The 12,436-nt window shown below is 38.3% G+C and overlaps 1 protein-coding gene across 1 annotated transcript; it reads right to left on the reverse strand.

Moving 5' to 3' along the window:
* Positions 1 to 444: 444 nt before the first annotated feature.
* LOC117496109 (gamma-glutamyl hydrolase-like) lies at positions 445 to 3,620 on the reverse strand. The gene is made up of 9 exons (XM_034147811.1): positions 3,456 to 3,620; positions 3,196 to 3,304; positions 3,035 to 3,085; positions 2,331 to 2,415; positions 2,113 to 2,251; positions 1,579 to 1,685; positions 1,383 to 1,473; positions 1,158 to 1,292; positions 445 to 1,076 (listed from the first exon to the last, which is right to left on the reverse strand). Exons 1-9 carry the CDS (start codon positions 3,580 to 3,582, stop codon positions 958 to 960), a joined length of 963 nt encoding a protein of 320 aa, XP_034003702.1. The 5' UTR covers positions 3,583 to 3,620; the 3' UTR covers positions 445 to 957.
* Between the last annotated feature and the right edge of the window lie 8,816 nt (positions 3,621 to 12,436).

Consider the following 12,436-nt stretch of genomic DNA (forward strand, 5'->3'; position numbering starts at 1 on the left):
AGTACAATATATATATATTTTTTTTAATTTGAATTCCATTTGTGTTACGTTCCAGTGCATGTAAAGATTTTATTTGCGGCCCTATCCATGATAGCTCTGTTCCAGATGGTAATTTTGATATCTTGAAGGTTCCTCACTGGATTTCATAAATTACATTTCCAGTGGTATTGTGATTGAGATCCCAGTCTCGTCAGCTTGATGTGTAAATGTTATTCAAATATAATTTTATTCTAAAAAGAGATAAGAAACAATATTACCTGAGTGTTATTGTGCATAAAGGAAGTTACATTTGACTATTCATTTCTGTTCTCTTGTTGCTGGGACCTTTCTCGCCAGTTGTTGAGGACATTTTCTAGAAGCTCAACTTTGTTATCCAAAGCATAGGAGATTGTGGCATGAAGGTAAATGTTAGAATAAAAAAATAGATATTTTATCAGCCTTAAATGTTTTTGGCTCGTCCGTTTTATTGTGAATTTTAAAGCGGTGGTGATTTTTTTGAACGAACGAAGAACACAACATTTACATATACAGTATCAATGTATAAAGTTATTCAAATGTTTCCAACAATTTCCTATTTACAGGTGTAGCAGACAGACAGCAAAATCAACATTCATTTGAAGGCATGTTTCCAGTGATCCGTCAAATGTGAGTCCAGCATTTACTCTCTTTTCAGCTCAGTTTAATTATTGCTATTAGGTAGGTAGCTGTCTTTCTGTCAGACTGGTGCTGTAGCGTAAAAGGAGTAAATTACAACATAATTTGGAGATAATAGTACATCTTACCAAAAAATTGAAAGTAAACGTCATAAAGTTATTAAAAGATTATATAAAAGGCCCCTTTTTGTAATATCTGTCATTTAATTACTCATCTGTAAAACCAGCTACAGCATCCACAAAGCATGATCCTACCCTCCATTAGCATAAATATATTGCAATGTTATATATCGAGAGTAAAAAATCAGAAAAAATAGATTTGCTCGAAGCCACTTTTGGGCCCAGTGAAAACAGGATTGTAGTTGTATATCAACGCGTTGCTCTCTTCGTCCTCAGATTCAAATTTGTGAAAGTTCTTCCTGGCTATAAGGAGAGAAAACAAGATTAACATAATGCAGCTACTGACTATGTCATTAAGGAACCAGAAAGATAATATGCTCATACCTTCACTGACAAAGAATTGTGCCAGGTAGAAGGTAGTCTTGATTGCTGATGGAGAGTGTGGAATATAAGGCCTTGTCCATTCAAATGCATTTTTCTCTGGATGCCACTGTGTCCCATAAATTGGGTAATCATATGCTGCCAAGTTGAATGGGAAGAAAAAGTACTTATTAAAAATGTCACCCTGGGGTTATTTGCTGTAAATCATTAAAGTGAATCTGCAACTACCTTCTACAGTTGATACAAACTCCACTTTTCCATCTGTATTTGTGGAGAGAACTTTGTAAAACATTTTCAGCTCCTCAGTTGAGTTATGAGTCTGGAAAAAAAAACAAGGTTACTTACAATGCACTCAAGTAAACAACAGCCAGCATTTTATTTCCGTGCTTTCTATGTTATGAGAATAAATGGGGGGAAACCATACCAACACTGCCAAACTCCACTTGTGAGAGTTTTCTGTCAGAGCCTCAGTGGCCAGATCTTCAATGAGTTCAGCTGGGAAGTCTTTAAACATCCTACTGTCTTTGATTTCTGAAAATGGATCATAATATTATGATTATTACTAATACAAAACACATTTCATAAGATATTTAAAGCGTTAATGTAAAGAAGCTCCATTGTTTTCCTGTAAACAATGATACCTCTGCTACAACTTTGGCATGAAAATGTATTAACATACTGTAATTGATAGTAAATAGCAATAGCAAATATATGTTAATATTATATTGCTAAACCACAAAATAACTGAATATTAACACTACACAAAGCAAACAATTCTCTTTAACTACTTCAGAACATTGCCAATCTAACTGTTATGTTCCGATAACTCATTAAGGAGTTACAATTATGGATATTATGTTTATATTTATTATTATTATAAGGATTAGGTCTATCTTATGGTTACATGTACGTACTTCTCTCATTGAGTAATCAATGTTACATCAAGACAAAGCCATACCATTAGTGAAGTTCAGAGGCAATGCCACACCGCTTGTATTTGTTTGCGACAGTATTGTTTTTTCACTTGTCAAATACATCAGTTGCTCAAATCCAAGACAGGTGCCCCACACGGGAAAGTAGTCGCCTTGGCTGTTTGCCTGAAAAATCACACACAGTTTGCATCATAATCCAGCATCGATATATTTAAACATAGTAACTAGTGTTTTAACTCTTTACCTCAATAGCAAGTTCATAAAAGATTTTTGCAGCTCTTTCATAACCGGATGAAATAATGCTGACACCTCCGCCTGGGTAAAGGATCCTGGTAACAGAGACACAACACTCTCAATGACACAAAATATTTTGACGTAAATGTGTGTCATTTGCTTTGTGAGTTTACCGCTTTCCACATCATATAATTGCACCTAATATTCAGGTATACTATAAATCTAATTTGCAATTAAATGTTATATACTTTTTCATATGACTATATGTATATATATAAAATGTACCATATATTTTTGTTTAAATGTTTTAGTTTGAAAGTTGTATTTAACATAATGCTATGTATCTGCTATTGTAAAGATGTACAGTAGATTCTGAACATGCATCAGTCATAAACATATCATTGTGATGCATGTGAGCATGGTTTAAGCGTGTAACCTAGGTAGAGCTAATCGTTCTAAACATGAAGTTCATTTTTTTATTGAATGAACATAACAGCAAGGCTAGAATCTGGTTAATGTTGGTTAAAAAGTGATAGTTTATTGGAAGTCTGTATCTTATCCTAATTTAAATATATAGGGCCATGTGTCAGAGTGTCAGAGGGCCTAGGTATAAAAGTCACGGCTCGCCACTGCATACAGGTGTTGACTTATAAATCTGTTAATCATTTATAATACATTGTAGTGCCTAGTGATCACTACAACATATACAATTACCCATTAATGGAGTTAAACAGCTTCTTATACTCCTCCATTGGCTGGTTAATCCTTTAGACAAGAAAATGAAAGGGTTTCAGTTCACAATGCTGTATAAACAGGATGTTGCAAAGCTTTTCCGCAATGAAAAAATAAGTGATGAAATGAGTAATATAACTCACATGACAGGTACAACCCTTGCTCCTGCGGACTCCAGGAACTTAACATAAGAGGCAGCAATGTAAGCAGTTTGATTTGGTTTTTGAGAATAAACTTCTTGAGCCAGGACACCTTTTGAGAGGAAAAACAGCAGTTTAGGTACACGACCATTTTAAAATCAACTCCAACGGTCTTTCGAAAGTAACGTCAAAATATCAAAATGTGGCTCACGTAATGTTCGCTTAACTTAATGTCACAGTTGATAAAATGTATGTAAACTTACCAATAATGGGTCTGTCATTTATCTTGGCTGAAGAATAAAACGGTAGACACGGAAAACACATGAAAAACAATGACAAAATCATTATTCTAAAGGTGAAACCTGCTTTAGCAGTCACAACTATCACCATTCCGCCAGCGGTTGTGTGTGTTATCACTTACACTTCCGGGATACGGTACCTCCTTCAGAATAAAAGCATCATGTTTGGCCTCAAATAACCTCGTTGACTGATTTATTTTCACTAGCAAATCAACAAACAAAAAATTACCAAGGCTTTATTTATAACTTTATTTTAAAGTCGACACATGGAAAGGGCAGTATTTTACCATTAAAGCCCAATGTGACATGATATACGCTACAGTGTTACAGTGTGGTTTAGGTGGTCTATTTAGTCTAAATGTCTATAGTATATTATGTTCCCCTTAATTTCCCCAAAAGTAGAAATGGGTCCGGTAAGATTCCAGGCATAATTGTATTGAATTAATAACAAAAATATTGCGGATGTGCAATTATTTTTGCGCATTTGGGCTCCTTCTATCTATCTCTCTATCTAAAAACACTACTAAAGGAAATGTGTTTGCATTTAATATCACATATTAAATGAAAGACGATGTTCACTTAACAAAAATAAACATGCAGGTTATGTCCAGTGACCTCACATTGCAGCCTGTAATAACACTGTTTTAAAAATCAAACAACAACCACATAAGAACTATCTGAGCTAAATACATAAAGCTAAATATGTTTTTCATTTATAAATAATTATCTTTTAATTCAGCCATGGGAGCAGGGCTGGTTTTTGGCATCGGCGACATAGGCGGTCGTTGGCGCTCATTCCTAAATCTGCCTTGATGTAACACATTTACATTAATAATTAAATAAAGGAAACACCTTTTTCACCCCGGTTAAATTTAGCATTTGCCCTGTACGTTGTAAGTGATGAAAGTGGTGGATGGTGGCTTATCCGGCGCCCGAAGCTCACAGCTCGAGCTGAAAGTGTAGATACCAACAAGAGGCAAAACATTTGGATAATGAAAAGGTCCAAGCAGGTGGGGAGAAAAAACCATCTAAAAGTTTAACTTTTAAAATTGTTTTTACTAATAGTAAATATTGGATAACAACAACATAACTAAGCCTACACCTTGCACACAGCGCTCATACTAACCCCCCCCCCTCCCACCCCAGCTTTGTGTGTTTGTGTGGTATGAGTGAGTGAGAGGGCGCGAACCGAGGCCAGGGGGGTATACTACGAATCTAGTTCAACATATCCTGGATATGTTTTGAGTTATCCGGCTGACTAAATCAAAAAAAAAAAAAACGCTCTCGCTAAACTGTCCTACGACGCTGGCTATCACCTCGACCGCAAGCCAGCCGTGTCCTATCTAGTTAGGTGCGCGTTCACATAAAAGGGGTGGTATTTGGAGCATTCGACCAATCACAAACATGGACAAGCCGTGTACTGACAGCGCAGCGCGTCATATATTTCCTGAATGAAAAGTCAACTAATATTAGACAAATATGAAGACGTTAAACTTTAAACATCCATGACTTAAACACTTTATCCAGGATAAAAGCCACATAGTTGCAGCTGCAAGGTGCATAGGCTACTGCTGGTAAAAGAAAAAGTGTTTGAATACGTTCATTAACAGTTTTATGATATCACTGCTGCCCCGTCCAAGACACGAGTGGATCTGACTTTAATTACATTTGACTCGAGTGTTTCGTCAACTTAATGTGTTGCTTAAAATAATACTTCTGCATACAGTGTGACACTGTGAGTGTTGCACGGCCAGATACGGCTCAAGAAGCTGACTCAGATAAGGAAATATATGATACATTATGATGTGATATCATGTGATATGAATGATAATGGGGTACGTTATATATTTCCTTATTTGAGTCAGCTTCTTGAGCCGTATCTGGCGTGCAACACTCACAGTGTCACATACTGTATGCAGAAGTATTATTTTAAGCAACACATTAAGTTGACGAAACACTCGAGTCAAATGTAATTAAAGTCAGATCCACTCGTGTCTTGGACGGGGCAGCAGTGATATCATAAAACTGTTAATGAACGTATTCAAACACTTTTTCTTTTACCAGCAGTAGCCTATTCACCTTGCAGCTGCAACTATGTGGCTTTTATCCTGGATAAAGTGTTTAAGTCATGGATGTTTAAAGTTTAACGTCTTCATATTTGTCTAATATTAGTTGACTTTTCATTCAGGAAATATATGACGCGCTGCGCTGTCAGTACACGGCTTGTCCATGTTTGTGATTGGTCGAATGCTCCAAATACCACCCCTTTTATGTGAACGCGCACCTAACTAGATAGGACACGGCTGGCTTGCGGTCGAGGTGATAGCCAGCGTCGTAGGACAGTTTAGCGAGAGCGTTTTTTTTTTTTTGATTTAGTCAGCCGGATAACTCAAAACATATCCAGGATATGTTGAACTAGATTCGTAGTATACCCCCCTGCTCCGGAGCAGGGGGGTATACTAGGGGTGGTATACTAGGGGTGGTATTTGGAGCATTCGACCAATCACAAACATGGACAAGCCGTGTACTGACAGCGCAGCGCGTCATATATTTCCTGAATGAAAAGTCAACTAATATTAGACAAATATGAAGACGTTAAACTTTAAACATCCATGACTTAAACACTTTATCCAGGATAAAAGCCACATAGTTGCAGCTGCAAGGTGAATACTGCTGGTAAAAGAAAAAGTGTTTGAATACGTTCATTAACAGTTTTATGATATCACTGCTGCCCCGTCCAAGACACGAGTGGATCTGACTTTAATTACATTTGACTCGAGTGTCAACTTAATGTGTTGCTTAAAATAATACTTCTGCATACAGTATGTGACACTGTGAGTGTTGCACGGCCAGATACGGCTCAAGAAGCTGACTCAGATAAGGAAATATATGATACATTATGATGTGATATCATGTGATATGAATGATAATGGGGTACGTTATATATTTCCTTATTTGAGTCAGCTTCTTGAGCCGTATCTGGCGTGCAACACTCACAGTGTCACATACTGTATGCAGAAGTATTATTTTAAGCAACACATTAAGTTGACGAAACACTCGAGTCAAATGTAATTAAAGTCAGATCCACTCGTGTCTTGGACGGGGCAGCAGTGATATCATAAAACTGTTAATGAACGTATTCAAACACTTTTTCTTTTACCAGCAGTAGCCTATTCACCTTGCAGCTGCAACTATGTGGCTTTTATCCTGGATAAAGTGTTTAAGTCATGGATGTTTAAAGTTTAACGTCTTCATATTTGTCTAATATTAGTTGACTTTTCATTCAGGAAATATATGACGCGCTGCGCTGTCAGTACACGGCTTGTCCATGTTTGTGATTGGTCGAATGCTCCAAATACCACCCCTTTTATGTGAACGCGCACCTAACTAGATAGGACACGGCTGGCTTGCGGTCGAGGTGATAGCCAGCGTCGTAGGACAGTTTAGCGAGAGCGTTTTTTTTTTTTTTGATTTAGTCAGCCGGATAACTCAAAACATATCCAGGATATGTTGAACTAGATTCGTAGTATACCCCCCTGCTCCGGAGCAGGGGGGTATACTAGGGGTGGTATTTGGAGCATTCGACCAATCACAAACATGGACAAGCCGTGTACTGACAGCGCAGCGCGTCATATATTTCCTGAATGAAAAGTCAACTAATATTAGACAAATATGAAGACGTTAAACTTTAAACATCCATGACTTAAACACTTTATCCAGGATAAAAGCCACATAGTTGCAGCTGCAAGGTGAATACTGCTGGTAAAAGAAAAAGTGTTTGAATACGTTCATTAACAGTTTTATGATATCACTGCTGCCCCGTCCAAGACACGAGTGGATCTGACTTTAATTACATTTGACTCGAGTGTCAACTTAATGTGTTGCTTAAAATAATACTTCTGCATACAGTATGTGACACTGTGAGTGTTGCACGGCCAGATACGGCTCAAGAAGCTGACTCAGATAAGGAAATATATGATACATTATGATGTGATATCATGTGATATGAATGATAATGGGGTACGTTATATATTTCCTTATTTGAGTCAGCTTCTTGAGCTGTATCTGGCGTGCAACACTCACAGTGTCACATACTGTATGCAGAAGTATTATTTTAAGCAACACATTAAGTTGACGAAACACTCGAGTCAAATGTAATTAAAGTCAGATCCACTCGTGTCTTGGACGGGGCAGCAGTGATATCATAAAACTGTTAATGAACGTATTCAAACACTTTTTCTTTTACCAGCAGTAGCCTATTCACCTTGCAGCTGCAACTATGTGGCTTTTATCCTGGATAAAGTGTTTAAGTCATGGATGTTTAAAGTTTAACGTCTTCATATTTGTCTAATATTAGTTGACTTTTCATTCAGGAAATATATGACGCGCTGCGCTGTCAGTACACGGCTTGTCCATGTTTGTGATTGGTCGAATGCTCCAAATACCACCCCTTTTATGTGAACGCGCACCTAACTAGATAGGACACGGCTGGCTTGCGGTCGAGGTGATAGCCAGCGTCGTAGGACAGTTTAGCGAGAGCGTTTTTTTTTTTTTTGATTTAGTCAGCCGGATAACTCAAAACATATCCAGGATATGTTGAACTAGATTCGTAGTATACCCCCCTGCTCCGGAGCAGGGGGGTATACTAGGGGTGGTATTTGGAGCATTCGACCAATCACAAACATGGACAAGCCGTGTACTGACAGCGCAGCGCGTCATATATTTCCTGAATGAAAAGTCAACTCATATTAGACAAATATGAAGACGTTAAACTTTAAACATCCATGACTTAAACACTTTATCCAGGATAAAAGCCACATAGTTGCAGCTGCAAGGTGAATACTGCTGGTAAAAGAAAAAGTGTTTGAATACGTTCATTAACAGTTTTATGATATCACTGCTGCCCCGTCCAAGACACGAGTGGATCTGACTTTAATTACATTTGACTCGAGTGTCAACTTAATGTGTTGCTTAAAATAATACTTCTGCATACAGTATGTGACACTGTGAGTGTTGCACGGCCAGATACGGCTCAAGAAGCTGACTCAGATAAGGAAATATATGATACATTATGATGTGATATCATGTGATATGAATGATAATGGGGTACGTCTGCACTCACAGTGCCGCGGACTGTAGGTTACTTATGTTGTGGCAGATATTTAAGTAAGCTTTCTTAACGCTAATGTTATAATAGTCAGATTGCTCTGAAGATGGGAGGGGATATTCTATTAATTTTCACGTTCACACAGTCGGTGATTTTGGCCGGTCGTCTTTCCTGCAACGGCAGTTTAAACTGTATTTCCTTTCTCCTCCTGTCATATGAATTGATCGCTTTAAACTCTGCACGCTGAGCTCTGATTGGTCAGCAGGCAGTGCTTTTATCCTGGAACCTATCCTGCTCCGGAGGATAGCCGTTCAGAATAAGTTATCTAGCCCGCTAAAAAGTGAACCAGCTTCGTAGGACCGGAAACCCCTGAAGTTAGCTTGCTAAACGAAAATCTTGATTCGTAGTATAGCCCCCTGGTTAGGTGGCAGGCTAAGAGATCAACTCAGTGAAAGCACCGCCTGCTGACCAATCAGAGCTCCGTGTGTGCGGAGTTTAAAGCGATCAAGTCATATTACAGGATAGAGGAAATACAGAAAAACTGCCGTTGCAGGAAAGACAGCCGGCAAAAATCAACTGACTGTGTGAACGTGAAAATTAATAGAATATCCCCTCCCATCTTCAGAGCAATCTGACTATTATAATATTAGCGTTAAGAAAGCTTACTTAAATATCTGCCACGACATAAGTAACCGGATCAGAGTAACATTAGTACAGTCCGCGGCACTGTGAGTGCAGACGTCGATGTGTGCCATTATCATTCATATCATATCACATCATAATGTATCATATATTTCCTTATTTGAGTCAGCTTCTTGAGCCGTATCTGGCCGTGCAACACTCACAGTGTCACATACTGTATGCAGAAGTATTATTTTAAGCAACACATTAAGTTGACGAAACACTCGAGTCAAATGTAATTAAAGTCAGATCCACTCGTGTCTTAGACGGGGCAGTGATTTCATAAACCTGTTAATGTACGCATTCAAACACTTTTTCTTTTACCAGCTGTATTCACCTTGCAGGTGCAGCTATGTGGCTTTTATCCTGGATAAAGTGTTTAAGACATGGATGTTTAAAGTTTAACTTCTTCATATTTGACTAATATTAAAGTTCACTTTTCATTCAGGAAGTATGACGCTGCGCTGTCAGTACGCTTGTCCGTGTTTGAGATTGGTCGAATGCTCCAAATACCACCCCTTTCATGTGAACGCGCACCTAACTAGATAGGACACGGCTGGCTTGAGCGATCCACTTGATAACTGGCGTCGTAGTACAGTTTAGCGCCAGCGCGTATGTTTTGGCTTAGGCCAACCGGCTAACTCCAACATATCCAGGTTAAGTTGAACCAGCTTCGTAGTACAGGCCTCCGGTTACGGGGGTTGTTGTTGTTGTTAGCATCTGATGCTAGCTGCGCTAAAGGATATAAGGAGCTGTTTCTAGAACAAGGTGGAGGCTGAGAGGCTCAGATAACCTCAGGTGAGGTGAAGGACTCTCTGAGTGTTAAGATAGTTTAGTTAACTAGAAGTTATCTCAGTGGGTCTGAAACTGTTTGGCGACGATGTATTTTTTTTAAAAATGTAGTTTTAAACGGGAGGGATTAGTAAAATATGCATAACTAAAAACATGTAAACTAGGTAAAATAAGATAAGATCAACTTTAAAACTTGTTTAAAGCTAAAACTTGTCTTTACTGATGCTTCAGTGGGAGAGTGAGAGGATTAGGGGGGCGCAAGCAAAAATGTTGCATATGGCAGCAAATTGGTCAGAGCTGGCGCTGTGTGCGAGACCCAAAGAAACGACTGTTGCTTAGCGTGTTGTGCGACTTACTTACAAGGCTCCAAGAAGTGCTCTGGCCACAAGAAGGCCCCATGGAAGAAAGTCCGCCGTTGAAGCCAATTGTTGTAGCGGCGGAACGATTGTATTGCACTTCCGTTCTATGTCGATGTGCTCAAAAATACTTTTCCCTATTGACTTATAATGGGAAACAATATTTGTAAATCAGTTTATAATTATTATAATTAAAATATTTTAAGCAACAAAAAAAAACCCAGTATATGAACGCTTGTATAGCCCTTATTTAAATCATTTGGGTCTAAAAGTTGTAAAATGTGCTAAAAGCCTAATCCAGAGTTATTTCCCTCACAATTCATTTGACTGAGCAGTTCTAACACGTCGCGCATTGTTTCTGATACAGTACAGCTTGACATGTTCTTTATTCAGTGTTTACCGCTAGAACATTGCTATTGTATGTATTATAGCAACTTTACTCTAAGTCCCTCTCTTAGATACAGTATCCTGCTATATAGTGGTGACCTCTGCTAAGAGAAGGATGTTTACCGGCAGAAACTCAGCTAAACCCTGCCGTGATTAAACGCCATATTATGTTCCAAACCACATCAAGCATTAGTTGGGTAATCTATGGTAGGGCTAACCCATACAGTGGTGGTGCTCAAGTCAGTATTAATGTAATTACTTACACGCTATATCGCCCCCCTTGACAGTGAAACGCCATGCGTGAGGTTTAGATTATTTCCCTGTCTCAATCAAAATGGAACTGTATGAAATAAAAAGGCACATTTCTCTTGTAGTAAATAAAAAGGGCGACCTGGAGCCAATCCTGCAATTTCCCCACAGGTGAAAGAGTAGACATGCTGAAAACTCAACCCCTGCAGGGGGGTCTGGGGGCAGTGGCGTAACTATCGACGGTGCAGTGTTTTTGGTAAACTGACTGTAAGGTATTTTTTCTGTCACGCTACAAACTTCCTGCCCATAATAATGATGAGCTTTATATCAAGGTCATGCTTTGTCTCTCCCTTCAGTAGTGTTTTATTTGTCAGATCAATTTGGGATTAACAAAGTATATTTCATCTTAAATTAATCGGTATTTGTTGCATGTTGAGAATGACTCCACTGATAACCACAGATTGGTACAATTCCTGGGGCACTTTCTTGTTCATGTATTCATCATTGATAGCTAGTTATTTGCTTTTCACTTTTGTCTAGCAAGATTGCAAAAAAGTTAATTCAAAAGGCACTTGCAGTCATGAAAAAGGTTTGGATATTTGAAAAGTCTTTGTATATTGTAAGATGTAAATTATTCCAGTTTATTGGAAGTATTAAATAACGGTTTTATTCAGATACAGATCGGCAGTAGTTCGTTATCTATCCCTGCCTCCCTCTTTTTACAGTGTTTGAGTGTCTAGCCTTGTACGTGCTATGATTGGGGTTTTAGTTGGGAGTTTTTGAAGGTTCACACTTTGAAAACTCAATATTCTCATTGTATGCTTGTATTCCCAAATGTTTGTATTATGTCATTTGGATAACATTCCTTCCAAATGAACATAGTGGCCAATTTATAATTAGACTGGTATTAACAATTAAGGTTAGCCTACAGAAATTGTGGTTTGCGCTGCTTATCACTAAGAGTGCACTCATTTTTTTTAATAAACCCAAGGCACATTTAAAAAATAATGTCACATAGCTAGTAACCTGCTCAGGTAAAAGTGAGATACGACAATGCTATAATTCTTTAGGCTGAGTTAAGAGCTTTTTGAGGTATCTTGTAATTATGGCATGTCAAGCTCACCTTATATTTGCATGTTGAAAATGACTCTACTACTTTTACAGAATAGTATAGTCTTCTCACAGCCATCAATAACCCTTCACAAAACTTGTTTTTGGTCATAAAACTCAAAAATATTTCAAGCTCATTCAGGTATCATGAGAAAAGGAAAGGCCTAGCACTCCCTCTCTAGCCCACCTTCTCTCCCCCCCCTCCAGAATAGATGTATAAATATTGGGTGAATTTCAGTCTCTGCCACTTCACTCCTTTTCCT

The sequence above is a fragment of the Trematomus bernacchii genome, unplaced genomic scaffold (genome assembly GCF_902827165.1).
Source record: "Trematomus bernacchii unplaced genomic scaffold, fTreBer1.1, whole genome shotgun sequence".
NCBI classification, from domain to species: Eukaryota; Metazoa; Chordata; class Actinopteri; order Perciformes; family Nototheniidae; genus Trematomus; species Trematomus bernacchii.

Bases quoted from the DNA above. Each gene is read 5' to 3' on its own strand.
- LOC117496109 (XM_034147811.1), bottom strand. From the start codon at position 3,582: ATGGTGATAGTTGTGACTGCTAAAGCAGGTTTCACCTTTAGAATAATG. The intron at 2,416-3,034 runs GTAATTGTATAT...CTCTGTTACCAG, and splicing joins CTGTTTAACTCCATTAATGG to GATCCTTTACCCAGGCGGAG. The intron at 1,474-1,578 runs GTATGGTTTCCC...TTTTTTTTCCAG, and splicing joins AGTGGAGTTTGGCAGTGTTG to ACTCATAACTCAACTGAGGA.